The sequence below is a fragment of the Silurus meridionalis genome, chromosome 2, assembly GCF_014805685.1.
Source record: "Silurus meridionalis isolate SWU-2019-XX chromosome 2, ASM1480568v1, whole genome shotgun sequence".
Lineage (NCBI taxonomy): Eukaryota > Metazoa > Chordata > Actinopteri > Siluriformes > Siluridae > Silurus > Silurus meridionalis.
In genome coordinates this window covers 10,151,629-10,166,055 of record NC_060885.1, presented here as the reverse complement: position 1 = coordinate 10,166,055, position 14,427 = coordinate 10,151,629, and the positions used below count along the sequence as shown (strand labels likewise).

The window sequence follows — 14,427 nt, the reverse complement described above, 5'->3', positions numbered from 1 at the left end:
AGTGTATATGGAATTTGTGGACATGTTTTTTAAACATCTTATTCCGAATTTAGTCCCCATTTGCTGCTATAATGCCCCTCACTCTTATGAGAAGATGTTCCACTAGATTTTAGAGTGTGCTTGTGGACATTTGTGCTCAGTCAGCTACAAGGACATTAGTAAAGTCAACTACTGATGTGGGGTGAGGAGATCTTGGGTGCAGTCAACACTTAAAACCTTCCCCTCCAACCCATATAAACTATATCTTGATGAAGCTGGCTTTGTGCACAGCGTCACTGTCATGCTGGACCAGGTTTGGGTCTCCTAGTTCAAGTGAAGGGAAATTTTATGCTACAGCATCGAGAAACATCCTATATAATTGTGAGTCTTCATCTTTGTGGAAACGGTTTGGGGAAGAATCACAAATGGCTGGAAAAGTGAGGTGTCCCAGTACTTTTGTCACACATATAAATATATATAGTTCTAACTTGTGTAAAGATGTGTTTGTAGAGCATTTTATTAGCAACACTATCCACTTTTATTAGGAACACCTGCAGTGCAATTCATATAATCATGCAGGTACAGGTCGAGAGTTCAGATACTGTTCATATCAACCCTCAGAATGAACAACAAAGTGTGACCTGTGTGACCTTGACCATACTGTAGCATGGTTGTTAGTGCAATATTGGCTGGTTTGAGTCTTATTGGCTCTGTAGAAATGCTGATCTAGGATTGTTAATGTGAAAGAACTGACTCGCTGTAAAGAATCGGAAATTCCTGTCACTAATGTGTAGCACTTGAGTTTGAGCAAGGGTGAGGGAGGTCGCCCCCTGGTGACCAAACAGTTTATTATTTACATTTTTCACATGTCCACCCACTCACAGGAGCCCAGGATATGAATCATCTGACTTTAGTCCTTTCCAGAAGGATCCTTTTGTGACGTTATCTTCCAAACCTTGCAAAATGATTAGTAATGGCTGCACTCATGCACACTGTCTAAACCTTGACCACGAGACATTGTGCTACTGGATCTGCCCTGGATCACTTATACAGGAGGACTAATAGGATAACGTCCTGCCTTGTGATTTAATGGCTACACAATGTCTTACTATATAAAAACAATTTAATAATATATGAATATTGTTTGTAAAGACAGACGCACCAAAATCCTCTTACTGGGGATTCTTTCCATTCCAAGATCAGTTGGTGATAATAAAAAAGTGACACAAATATCTTATATTCATGAATTATGTTTACCTAACCATGATCTTTACAATAACAATATTTCCACTACTTTTATCTTTTATAATATCTGACTTTTTTTTATTTATTTATTTGTTTTTTTCAGCAAGGGTGATTAACATTTATAAGCTATTACAAAATAATTAATAAAATCCCTCAATTGATGAAATACTGATATTTTTTCCACCTTATAGAGTTTGAAATGGTATCAATTCCAGAGTTTATATTTGTCATGACAAAATAAACTTTTATGACAAAAAAAGGCATAGCATTTTAAAAGGAAACTTTTTTAGACTTTCACCCATTTCACTATGGCACACAACTTCTCTTATAGCCACGTGATCAGTGTGATACACTGTGTGAAGTGTGTGAATAGATTATATATAACATCTTTAAGCAGAATGGAGCATCTCATTTACGTTGATGGCATTTGGCAGACACCCTTATCCCATTTATATAACTTAAAAAAGTAAACCAACATTTCCACCTCATTTTCAGGAAATATACAGTGTGTATATTTATCAGTATTTCTGATTTGTTTGGTTTTTTTAGCCATTTTCACAGGCCACCACACACAGAAACTCTTACTAACTCAATCTTTCACATGCTTTCAAATAAGCACTTTTTAATCAGCAGGCAATCTTGTGATTAAAGCAGTTGGCCTTCTTTCTTGTGATGCCCTGTTTATTTCTCAGTACAGTGTAATTCTCCTTCAATTTCTGAGAAAATAAAACCAGACCCTGCAATCATTATTCTGGGACTTTCCCCATTTTCCATATACGCTAATCAGATCACTAAACTGTTCCGGGAAAAAAAAGTGAACTGACATCACACCTGGAACAAATTCGATTTCTGAAGGGCAAATCTGAATTATAAGATCTGCCACCCTTGTATCTACATAAGAGAAAACCTTATTACTTAGAATATGACTATATTATTGTTGTTATTATAATTACTATTATTACGTCTTCCTCTATCCTCCACACTCTTCCTCACCACATCGTTCAGCATTTTGATCAGCACCAGACGACCTTTTCCGACCCACTCGTCCAGACGTCTGCTAAATCCAAAAAAATGCACAAAGAAACTCCTCTCTGCCCTTCTGCTCCTTCAGTCTCGACTGGATTACTTCCGCTGAATGCCTTTTTTCTCTCCACCATACCATACTCAGCTTTTCTTTGTTTCTCTTTGACATACACAAAAAAACATTGCCATTGAAGGCAAATCCTGTACACCTCACTGCTCTTGGGCAGTTTCCAACAACAAATAAACCTCAGAAAGAAAGAAATGGGTTGAAAAATCACCACACGTTCACGTTTTATTCTTTTTCTCGTAAATATGTTTATCAGTGAAATGTGATAAATTACTCATTAACAAAAGAAAGTCCATGGACATTATCTCTGTTATAGAAGATATAAAGGAACGACTGGAAGACATTTCACAGCAATGTACAAAAAATGGAGACAATAAATATTATATAAATTAGGAAATTATAAATATTTATAACGTAAAAAAAACCCCAAAAAGATCTTCAGTTACACATGCTGAATAACGTTCCCACTGTGAAGCTGGAGAAGATATCTCTGGCCCATAGGTAAACTGTTTCTCTCCAGGGTTGCATCCTATGGATATAAATTAAGCACAGGGTCATTAAAGTCATTTGTTTTACCTCCATTTTTACTGTTTAATCAGATTTCATTGCCTTACAGCATTCTCAAGCACATTACAATACTACCAGTCTCAGTCTCAGTGGCTAGGATTTGGGATTTCTGAGTAAAAGCATATGAGGTTAAATCCCAGAACCACTAAAAGATGCCAGTGCTGGGCTCTAAATGCTCAACTGCTCCATTGTAAATTAAATAATACAACCGTAAGTCACTCTGAATAAAGAAGTCTATCATGTGCCATAAACAGAAAGGGGAGGCCAGGAGGAACTTTAGGAAACACAAATCAGTGAAGATACCTGATGAGCTTGTGTGATGAATAATGAAGATCCCCATCAGTGTTGCCTTCCCCGTAGCGAATTTTATTAACAAAGGTCACGTGGATTAAGTGTTCAGTCTTAAGGGCCATAGGAGTTACCATGCTTTCATTGTGGTTAAAAGAAGCCACACCTGTTTCAATTGTTTATATTTCTACTGATGTTGTTTGTGACTCCTCTTTGTCAGGAGTGGAAAGCAGCAGACCTGCTGACCTATTGTGGACCAGACTAAAGCCTTTGAGTTTAAGTGGAATTAAAACCCAAATCCCACAGCTTTTAAGAAGAAACTAATATTTGACCAAATGATTTTTCCTCCAAATTCATTATATTAGGTCAAATATATAATTGGGGGCTGAGGTACAATACATTTCTTTAGCATTTGGATTTTCTGATCAGGCATAACATTTTGACATTATAAAATTATAAACTGGGAAGTAAATAACACTGATTATCTCTTCATCATGGCACATGTTAGTGTGTGGGATAAATTAGGCAGCAAGTGCACATTTGTCCTCAAAGTTGATGTGTTAAAAGCAGGGAAAATGGGCAAGCGTAAGGATTTGAGCAAAATTTGACAAGGGCCACACTGACAACACATCAGGCTTTGATATGGATGGGCTACAGAAGCACATCATCCTGTCAGCCAAGAGCAAGAATCAGAGCATATCATGGACACGGATATACTGTGTGTATGACGATAGACTTCCTGTCAGCTCAGACCAGTCAGGTCATTCCCCTCTGATGTCTCTCATCAGCCTGCAAAACTGCTCGGTGTAATTGCTGGACACTGTTTTGTGTGAAAATCCCAGGAGAGGTGTAGTTTGTAAAATTCTCAAAACAGCCTATCTGGCATAAACAACCATGCCACGGAAAATAATCCCAGAGTTCACCTTCATATTGGTGTATGATGTTTACGTTAACAGAAGATTTTAAATCTACTGCTGGCACATGACTGGTTGATTCGATAAGGAGATGTTTCTCAGTACAACTGAGACATAAGGTTTTTATTATCTTTATCTTCATTGCCAATAAGGACCTGTGCGTATTCGTGAATTACCTTTGCTCTCCGACGGAGGTAATCCCTGCGATTATGCAGCATTTTAGTGCAACGCACAATCACTTCCGTCTCCCTCCCAGATAAGTACGGTAACGCAGAAATGATCTAAAAAAAAAAAAAAAAGGCCAGAAACACAGTTTTATTAGGAACATCTGATCATTCATGCAGTTAAACAATCAGGAATGTGTGATCAGGACTTAAACAACAATTGTGAGATCCTCATCAACTTCTACGACCAACCAACCTAAACCAGAAACCAGAACTAATCACAAGCACTGACATACATTTACAACCTAAATTCTAATATTTGTTCCCAACAGTTTATTCTCTTCATTTCGTAGTGTTTCTCTTCGCTGCACTGCTTCCAGTACGTGTATGTGGATGTTAGATTTTTTGTCCAATCAGATTTCAGCCTCTATGGGCTGCTATGTCAATCTAATCTGCCCAGGGCCTCCAAGTCAGTACTGCTGCCTTTTTCTTTTATTACCATAGTCTCCTTAATAAATAGCTCTGTTTCTTTAACCAATCAGATTTCAAATTCGCTTTTCCATCCTCTGATTGGTTGGTCAGATCGAAACTGTTACAGACAAGTTCGACTGGCAAAACACGTGTGTAGCTCTGCACACATTAATACATCTGAATTAGTCTTTTTTATGCCTACGGAGGAAATTGATTTGGTCTCTGACATACTTAAAATCAATTTTCCAGAAAAGCTAGACTTTTGAGGAGAGGTCGGCCAACCCCGAAGCTAGCTAGCTTGTCTCAGCCCGGGAAAGGGTTTGTTCTCCGCTTCCAGACCAGTGAATACGAACAGTACCACTGGATTACAGCCTCTGAGGAGTGGTGCAAATTATGAGTCTGCATCTCTGTTGAGTAGGTTGTATTTTATTTACATTTTTATGTTTTTGTCAATTTATTAGACAAATATTGATTCTGAACTGCTCCAGATAATGCAGGTGCACAGTTGCGGTTGTAGTGTAGAGGTTTTGAGTCTTAACTGGTTTTCTTGCTTTAGTAAGATGGTATTCACCCTCCATATGTGAAAATGTGTTGTTTTTGTATAGTATTGATGGTCTATATAATTGTGACGTGATGGTATTGGTGGTATTAAGAGGTGGATTAATTTGGGTAAGTCCCTAATGAAGGCCCAGGTACCAAATGCACGACCCGCCACTGACTTATACAATGAATTAACAAACTATAATCATTTATTTCTTAGAATCTCAATCAAGTCCATATCGAGTCGAAAAGTTTAGGGGATGTCAAAACCACATCAATATATTGCACTACAAAAAACACATAAATATAACCTTTGCAGTAATTGGGCCCCATTCAATGTTTCTGCTATAGCAGGCTCTCTGCCAAACCTGGAACTGTGTTAGGATCTCTCTGGCCACCACCTGCTTATTAAAAAAAAAAAAAAAGATAAGAAGATCATTTGATAATTATTCAGTGACACTAAAAAGATTTCAAAGGTGAAATGAGCACTTACACTGAACGTTCTCTGTCTGTTTATGTTGCACATTTTGGCAAGGTCTGTTGGAGGGTTTTCAGGATACATTTGGTTAATCTACAACACACACACAAAACAGTCAGTATTCAATTGTGGCACATTCCGAACCAACATCCAGGCGCTTCTTGAGAAGCTTTCATCACTTAAATGATGTTTCAAAGCCTGCTCATGAGTCGTGACTGAAGGAAAGTCTGAGGAATTGTAATTATCGATCCTAACACTTTTTCGTGCCTTGAGAAGAATGGGCCAGGCAGCAGGCTGAGAAAAATAACAGGATTAAAATAAATATATATTTTTTAGTTCTATTCACATGAAGGTCAGGCACTGAGTGAGACGGTGAACACAGGAGAGGAGAAAAAACTCACAGATAAACGGCAGACTGCAGGAATCTAATGAACGTAGTTTAGAAGGACTGAAGCGCATTAATGTCCCCTGCTGTTACTGATGTGCAAAGACTTTTACAACATTCGGTTTCGCTCTGCTTTCTTCATCACCGAGCAGACACTCTAGCGTGTTTAAAACCACACACTGCGGCATTAAATATGGATAAAGCAAACACATGCTTTCGCAAATACACATGGAAACTAAATAGCAAGGTCAAATTTCACCAGAAACGAGCACATTCCATTGATATTCAAATATTCCAGGTTATGTAATCTTAATCATGTTTATGGAGATTTTGCAGCAAAGTTTAAGTACAAGAATGTTAGTCTCGCCTCATCTAAACTTAGTCTGAAACTATAATGAGCTGAGATTGCTCTTAAGGAATCTTAAGTATCCTAATGGGTTCAAGTCACTTTTTTTCCCAGCAGTACATCCAAGTCTTAAATCAGCGTACAGTACTTGCAATATCGTTCCACAAAACACACCAGTGATGCTCAGGGGACAGTGTCCCACCATAACCACCACCAGCTATTATTATTCATGAATGAAATCTTGCCTATTTAGATTTAAAATAGCTTTATTGCAACGTATCAGTTCCGAATTTCAATCAACAAAATGTTACTGTACAACGGTGCCAAGCAAGACTGATTTTTTTTTTTAAATGACAGTAATCAAGAGCTTCATTTTTTAAATGCAATACAAAAACAAAATGAACAGGTATGTAAAAATCACAGCATGCAACCGGACAAACTGTTAAAACACTTAATCTTGATCTAAAAAACAAAATAAATACAAATAAATAAACTCATAAAGCAATGATATCATTTTTATATTATTGAGAATTATATTTATTATAGAAAATATAATCTTAATGATATTATTGAGAAAGACAAAAAAAAATGGTGATCATGTTAAGTGTGCAGCTCTGCGTTTTAAGCTCGATCTTCAGATTTAAAGAACCTCACCAATAAACAAACACAAACAAACACATTACATGCAGAAACAACAGAAACATATGTAGGAACACATTTTAGTTCATTAGGATATTCACTCTGCATCCTTCCAGACAGTTGTTATTAATATTAAATTATAGTATCGTCTGAGAGCACTTGTGAACCCCCTGAGCTCTAATCCGCCTCTGATTTATGTCTTTCGCAGGAAGTCTTGTGTCAGTGTGTGTAATCAGCCTTGATTCTCTCAGGTTCTTCCTTCGGTTACCTCGCGTTTGCTTCAGTTCACTTGGTGGAAAGCAGCATCGCAGCACTTCAGCACTTTTAGCTTCGTCAGCACTCTCTGTGAGAGGTGTGCCTCTTTGTATTGTTCCTAATAAATTCACTTCAGCTAACAGGATCGTCTAACAGAATCGAGGTTAATATTTTGGAATGATTTCGCACCTCGGATTACAATGAAGGCGTCGTTTCAGTCAGTGCCGAAGAACACGTGAAACATGCTAGAGTTATAAACATAAAATGTATCAGTGGAGGAAAATAAATTGTGTTTACTGTAGCAACAACAACAAACAATGCCTAAAGGTCTGTAAGGAAATCTGTCTTATTTCGCTAAATCATAGGTGGTCTGGAGAAAATCTATTGGTCTGTGAAACAGTCTGGGTATTTGCCCTTTTTGTAATTATTATTATATTGTATTATTGACTTCTCACAGCTTTTATCCTGTTTGACAGGTCACTTTAAGTCAGTGGGTTTAACAGATACATTAATATCTCCATCACCAGCAGGTCAATAACTATAAATGTATCTTTAGTTTAAAAGTTCCAATAGAGTTCCAATTATTGCACACAGTGGGTTGCTTTCTTACAGGGTCCTCAGATGATGGAGCTCAGATTACTGTCTGTGTGGAGTCTCCCATGTTCTCCATGTGTCTGTCTGGGCTTCCTCCGCTTTCTTCACACCTCGCAAAAGCATGCCAGCAGGAGGATTATCAACTCTAAATTGCTACTAGGTGTGAAAGTGTGCATGTGTGTGTATGTGGTGTCCTGTGATGAACTGGCATCCCATTTAGGGTAGATTTCCTGGCCAGTGTTCTCAAGCCAGATTTTAGGTCTGGGTACTGAAGATTTGTTGTACACATTTAAATATTTCTGCCTGAGGTATTGTTCCTAGGTTGCAAAAAAATATTTAATAAAAAAATAAAAAACAAAAGGACCTTTTCTGGGCCTTCTGATTATAAGGGTGTATCTTTGTGCTGAACGTTTTTGCTCAGAGAAAGTAAGAAAAACCAGGTGTTCTAAATTAATAAATAAATAAAAAGTCAGGATAGAAATTACACCAGGCTTTTGATGTGTTTATAATCAGTGCTTTTAATTTCTAATCAGGAAACTATTTTTATTTATTCAGAAAGGAATTCCTAAAGCATCATCTTAGTTTTTTTTTTTATTACATCAGAATTCTGTACCTATTCTTTTTTCTTTTTTATTATTGCTCGCTCTGAGACGTGAAGCGTTTGTAAGCTCAGAGAAAAAAAAAGACTGTAGGGACTGTTCAGGTCATGCATACTGAGATCTGTGGCCTGGAAGGTGCGATTCAGTTCATTTCCGTTCCATGCACTTTAAGCAGATGGCCCTTCAGCTGCTTGAGGCACACGAACGTCTTCCCGCACTGACGACAAGGACAACTCTTCCCCACGCGGCTGTGTCTCCTGAGGTGGATTCTCAAGTGAGTGGATCTTTTGAACCTCATGCCGCAGTGGGTGCAGTTGAAGAGTTTCTCGCGCGTGTGGATGTTCTGATGTTGCTTGAAATTGCTGAAGCGAGTGAAGGCTTTGCCACAGTCTGGGCAGATGTGAGGTCTTTCTTTGGAGTGCTGCTTCTGGTGGTCCTTCAGCTCGAAATCATGGGCGAAAGTTTTGGCACACTGGAGACACTTCAGGGGTTTGTTCGCTTGGTGTGTGAGAGCGTGAAGCTTCAGCTGAGCTGCTTGAGCAAATGATTTTCCACAGCGTGGCTTTTCGGCGGGAACAGGAAGGTGATCGGTCTGGGTGAAGGGGAGGAAGAGTTTCTCACCTAAACAAAGCTCAGGATGATTCAAAAGACTTTCTGGACCAAACAAGTGTCTATTTTCATTATGGTCAAATGAACTGGATCCCTCAGGCATGGGAGCCAAAGCGAGGTGAACCAGCTCTGTGGTGGTTGACTCACTAGGCTCAGCCTTGATGCCGTGCGATACCTCTGTGTTACAATTCACTGAATAGGACATTAAATGTGATGATGGATCTGGCATGTTGAGAGCAGTTAGATTTGGAAAGTTATCTACCTGTGTTTCATCTCGATTCCAGGATCCGGTGAGATTCTGGTCTGAATCTGCAGGAGCGCAGTCATCGCCGCAATCCCACACTGGGAGCATCTCTTCCTCTTCTTTAATTTCAACCGGATCAGGAAGGTGCTCAGATTTCACAGCGGTATAGGTTGGAGATGGTGCCAACTCTCCGACCCCGTCTTCCACTGGAGCGCTTTGTATGGCTCGAGACTGGGCCATGTCTTTACTGAGAGTGAAGTCAGAGACAGGGGTCTTGCAGTGACTTTCTCTGGATTTGGGGTTGCTACAGGCCTCGTGGGTCCTGGTGACTGGCGCATTGGTGCACTGAGGATGTTGCACTTCGGTATTAGACTCCTGCTTCCCTCTTTTTTCAAGCGCGTTTATGTTCTTCTCTTTGTCACTGTTTATTTCTGTGGTTCGGTATGAGCCCAGACTCTCTGTAGACCGCCAGACTTCACTGAATTGAGGCCTTTTCTCAGACTGCTCCCTCAGGCTAAGCCTGAAGCACAGAGCATCTTCACCTACAAGAGAAACATAAAATCAATGGATTTCACAGAGCAAGTGTGAATGTTTAGTGAAAACAGGATTGTAAATAATAGATAATAAGTGATTAACACTTCAGGGCTGAGAGAAGAATATTGAAAATGGTATCAAGACTTTTGTTATCACTACCCAGATTAATGCTGGCTGCTATTTAACTGTGTAACATTTTTCAGGGTGATATAAAATAAAAAACAAGAAAGAAAGAGACATTTAGATAAATAATTTATAATAGCTGTGCTATTTTCTACTAGCATGTCATCTATACTAAAAATCTATATAAAAAACATGCATTATAACCCTCCTAACCTGTGAGTATTTCAGCCGGTTTCTCTGAAGTTCTCTCTCCACTGCCTGTGGCTCTCCCGCAGTCCGTACATCGTATCCTTTTCTCTCTCTCTTTCAGTTTGCTCTCGGAAAACTGCAGACTGCGCAGAAGCTGTTCAACCTCCTGCTTGCCTCGAGCTACTTCCTCCATGAAGCTGTCCTCCACCAGCCTGGTGATCTCGATCATAGCTGACTTGAGGATCGTCTCCATGACGATAGAGAGCTGGGACTGGAAGGTGACGACGAGGGCGTCGGACATTTTTCCTGGCTGGTGGCTGTACTACACCTTCAGCAGAAACTGGCTGGAGACTTTTGCATTTAACTCCCAAGACCTGAGAAAAAAATGAGTGTTTAGTTTCTATTTAATCAGATGAGACAATAGTTTCTGCATGAAAAATACAGAATAATTCCACAACTTGATTATATTGTCTTTACCTTTATTTGTACTTTTTTACAGGGTGTCTTCAGTTCATATCTACTGTTCATCAGTATCTTTACTAACAAAATACTCCAACAATAGTTGATAATGTATTTATCCGTAAAAGTATTATTCAATAAGTACACACAGGTGAATTTACTTCTATAAAATGCCCCCCCGGGAGCAGACAAGTGACCAGGATAAAGTAACATACTCCCTACAAAGAATACACACTCCCCTGGGAAGACCCGAGTACGACGAGAAACTCACTGAAGTGTCTTATCTGTAGGAGTGGAAAGCAACAGTCACAGCTGAGAGAGCAAGTTCAGCTTGACTGACCACTGCGTGTTAAGCCTTACTGAGTTTTGCTTGCACAAGCCTGTGTACTGAACAACCAAACACCCATCACTGTTGTTCCTTTTACTAATCACAACTCTTTCTAAAGACAATCAGAACTGCCTGTAGTTTCTAAGGACAAAAAAATCATCATGAATCTTAACAACCTCTCACTATTGTTCCCACTGACCAATCATTCATCAGAACCTTTCCCACTACAAATCATTGATGATCACTGTTTAAAAAACCAACTGCTTATCACGATTGTTGCAAACAACCAATCATACATTCATTGTAACCAACAACAACTGCTACCAAAGTCCAAACACTGATCACCATTGTTCCCAATGACCATTTTCTGATCATTCCAGTGTTCCCTATAGTTGCCAAGAATCAATCTCTGATCACAACTGCTCCCAAAACCAAACAATGATTACTGACTCCCTCTAGATGGAGTTCTCCTCAAATAGAAACCACTCAATGCAGCTGAAGATGGTTCCATAAAAACAGCCTTAACATCCATGAAGTTGCTGAGCAACTCAAGAACTATGACGATGGATTTGGACTGTAATTAATATAAAGTGTGCTACAATGGCTTAAAACCAAGAACAGTTCTGAGCACACCTCAACAATGACAAAACTATAATAAATGGACATTTGGTGGCACCCAGATGAGGATGGGTTCCCTTTTGTGTCTAGTTCCTCTCAAGGTTTCTTCCACATACCATCTCAGGGAGTTTTTCCTTGACACGGTCACCACTGGCTCACATATTAGGGATAAACTTATTGGTACTAACATATAAATTCATATTTTGTCTCTACAAAGCTGCTTCGAGACAAAGTCTATTGTTAAAAGTAATGTCCATTGTTAAAATTGATCACCATTGTTCCAATGACCATTTTCTAAAATGTTGAGGTTTCATTGGGAGTGATGAGGATGGAAAAGATTAGAAATGAGTTTATTAGAGGGACAGCGCATGTAGGACGTTTTGGAGACAAGGTGAGGGAGGCGAGATTGAGATGGTTTGGACATGTGCAGAGGAGGGACATGGGGTATATCGGTAGGAGAATGCTGAGGATGGAGCCACCAGGAGGGAGGAAAAGAGGAAGACCAAGAAGGAGGTTTATGGATGTGGTGAAAGAAGACATGCAGATCATCCGCTGTGGCGCCCCCTAATGGGAGAAGCCGAAAGAAAAAGTTCCAATAACCTTTTTCTGATCATAACTCCTTCCAGTGTTCCCCGTTGTTGCCAAGACACAATTACTGATCATAACTGTTCCCAATCACTAATTATTAATCCTGACTTCTCACGGGCATTGATCATATTAACCGTCCCACCCACACTGCTTTATCCTTCTTTTAAACTTTTTATATTCCCAAGTTTTAAAAGCAAGTTGTTGCCTCCATCACCATTTTCGTTTTGTCCATCTGATCACACTCAATAATTTTATTCTGTCTAAAGAGACATTTGATATGACATACCCACTTGCAAATGACTATAAATATTCTATGAATACGCATGGGGTCAGAGGGTAAGGTCAGTCTTTTTTTTCAACTTTTTTTTGGGGCAAAAAGACCAAGAACCATTTTGCCACTTCACCTTTATAATGTAAAGGTAGGCTCATTTACAAATATGAGCAAAATATGTAATATTATAATATAATATATATAATAATATAAAAGCCAATGGGATTTAAGTTCTTGAACTTGACCTATACTGAGGGGTGCATCCGCCATTTCCGGTCTCCATTCTGTTTATCATCAACGGCGGAATGAATGTCGGGAGAAACGTGTCAGTGTGTCAATCATTAATATTTTATAACATAAAATAAATGTTTTTCTACATTTCAGTTTAACTCTACAGTCCTTCTAAGAAGCCATGTGCAGTGTTTAGATATTTCTCCTCCCACCCTCATGATGTGAAACACCATAACAACATGCCTGTTAGAGACATACATGAGGACAGAAATGGACATTGTCTCAAAGAATACAATAAAATAAACCATACCATTTCGAATAACGACTTGTTTTAGTCTTCTGTCACAATGTAATTGTGATGTAATAGTGTAACAGAGTGGAGTAATGTGGAATCACTGCCGTTACTCTGAGTCTATTGTGTCCAATGTGAAAACGCAGAGGATTCAGGAATGCTAACGTTAGCCAACAAGTTAGCAGCTCAGCTTCGACTGTTCGCTCTCCCGATCCTCTCCTACGAGTTCGTTTACTTTCATGCTAATCAAAAGGAAAGTTTGTTCCCGAAAGCACAAACACAGAAACAGCACGTAAATGAAGCAGAAATGTAACTTACAGCATTCATAGACAGATGATCCAGCACTCACACTGCAGGGTTTGGAGTGAAGGTGTTCAAAATTGTCCATGTACTGACATCTACTGGTGTGGAGACTCATTACATCAGGGACACCACACCACACCACAGTCTAAATTTCTCTCATAAGGGGCCAATTTTTATACTAACTACCTTTAAAATGCTCAAACCAGAAGCCAGGGGCCAAAACTGGCCATATATCAGAGAAAATTAAGTAGAAAAATGCCACCAAGACAGATCTTGACCTGTCTTTATTTAAAAGAAAGATACTTTTTACTTGTCATATATACATTATAGCAGAAATAAATAATTTCTTCACATATCTCAGCAATGTTAGGAAGCTGGAGGCCAATGCTAGCCCATGATGACCTTTGATTTGGCCCTCCATGCCTTATGTAGGTAAAAGAAAGAGGGGTAAAAATGCCACCATGTACATTTCCAATTTAAGAATGAAAAGAGATTTTTACATGCCACATATACTGTAAAATTACCTCTTTGCATATCCCAGCGATGTTAGAAATCAGCAAAGTCAGCACCTCTAGAGAACAGCCTTGCTGAAGGGCTCGAGTGGTAGATTAGCAATACTGGGGATTGAACCCAAACTTTCCATTCGGTACCACAGAGCCTTAACCACTATCACTTTACCACTTCTAATTAACATCCAAGTTGCAAATTAAATGTAGAGAATAGAAGGGAATGTGTTTTATTCCAACTTCCCCTTTCTTCACAGGTCAGTGATATTACAAACATGTGGCTGTATTTCTTATAGCTGGAATAGGAATAGCTGTTTTAGTTTCACTAATTTATAAAACTGCATTAGTTAAACAGAAGGCAGAGAAATGTGTATTATTTATTTATTTATTTCTAAATATCATGATCATCATCATATATGATAAATTTTGCCTCTATGAATTTTTGTAATCAAATTGCTCGAGGAATCATTACAGCACTACACTGGTCTACTGGTAGGCCAGAGACCTGACAGTTACCATGACACTCTTTAAGGAGCACATTGCTGTTGGGTGGATATTTTTGGTTGAGAGAATATTTC

At 38.9% G+C, this 14,427-nt stretch overlaps 1 protein-coding gene across 3 annotated transcripts; it reads right to left on the bottom strand.

The window, feature by feature from the left end:
• Positions 1-2,509: 2,509 nt before the first annotated feature.
• On the bottom strand, positions 2,510-13,468 carry si:ch73-109d9.1 (zinc finger protein 429). Of its 3 annotated transcripts, XM_046869926.1 has the most exons (7): positions 13,359-13,468; positions 10,278-10,627; positions 9,426-9,949; positions 5,752-5,829; positions 5,570-5,659; positions 4,260-4,364; positions 2,510-2,843 (listed from the first exon to the last, which is right to left on the bottom strand). In XM_046869926.1, the coding sequence occupies exons 2-7, from the start codon at positions 10,552-10,554 to the stop codon at positions 2,757-2,759; spliced, it is 1,161 nt and encodes a 386-aa protein (XP_046725882.1). In that variant the 5' UTR covers positions 10,555-10,627; positions 13,359-13,468; the 3' UTR covers positions 2,510-2,756. The 3 variants fall into 3 exon arrangements, with proteins under 3 accessions (XP_046725882.1, XP_046725875.1, XP_046725867.1); XM_046869919.1 differs by lacking the exons at positions 2,510-2,843; positions 4,260-4,364; positions 5,570-5,659; positions 5,752-5,829 and adding an exon at positions 8,433-9,146; XM_046869911.1 differs by lacking the exons at positions 2,510-2,843; positions 4,260-4,364; positions 5,570-5,659; positions 5,752-5,829 and having other exon boundaries at positions 8,433-9,949.
• Positions 13,469-14,427: the final 959 nt, after the last annotated feature.

Excerpts from the sequence above, each read along its gene's own strand:
- si:ch73-109d9.1 (XM_046869911.1), bottom strand. The coding sequence starts at position 10,554 with ATGTCCGACGCCCTCGTCGTCACCTTCCAGTCCCAGCTCTCTATCGTC. Across the intron at positions 9,950-10,277 it reads ACCGGCTGAAATACTCACAG|GTGAAGATGCTCTGTGCTTC; the intron begins GTTAGGAGGGTT and ends TTTCTCTTGTAG.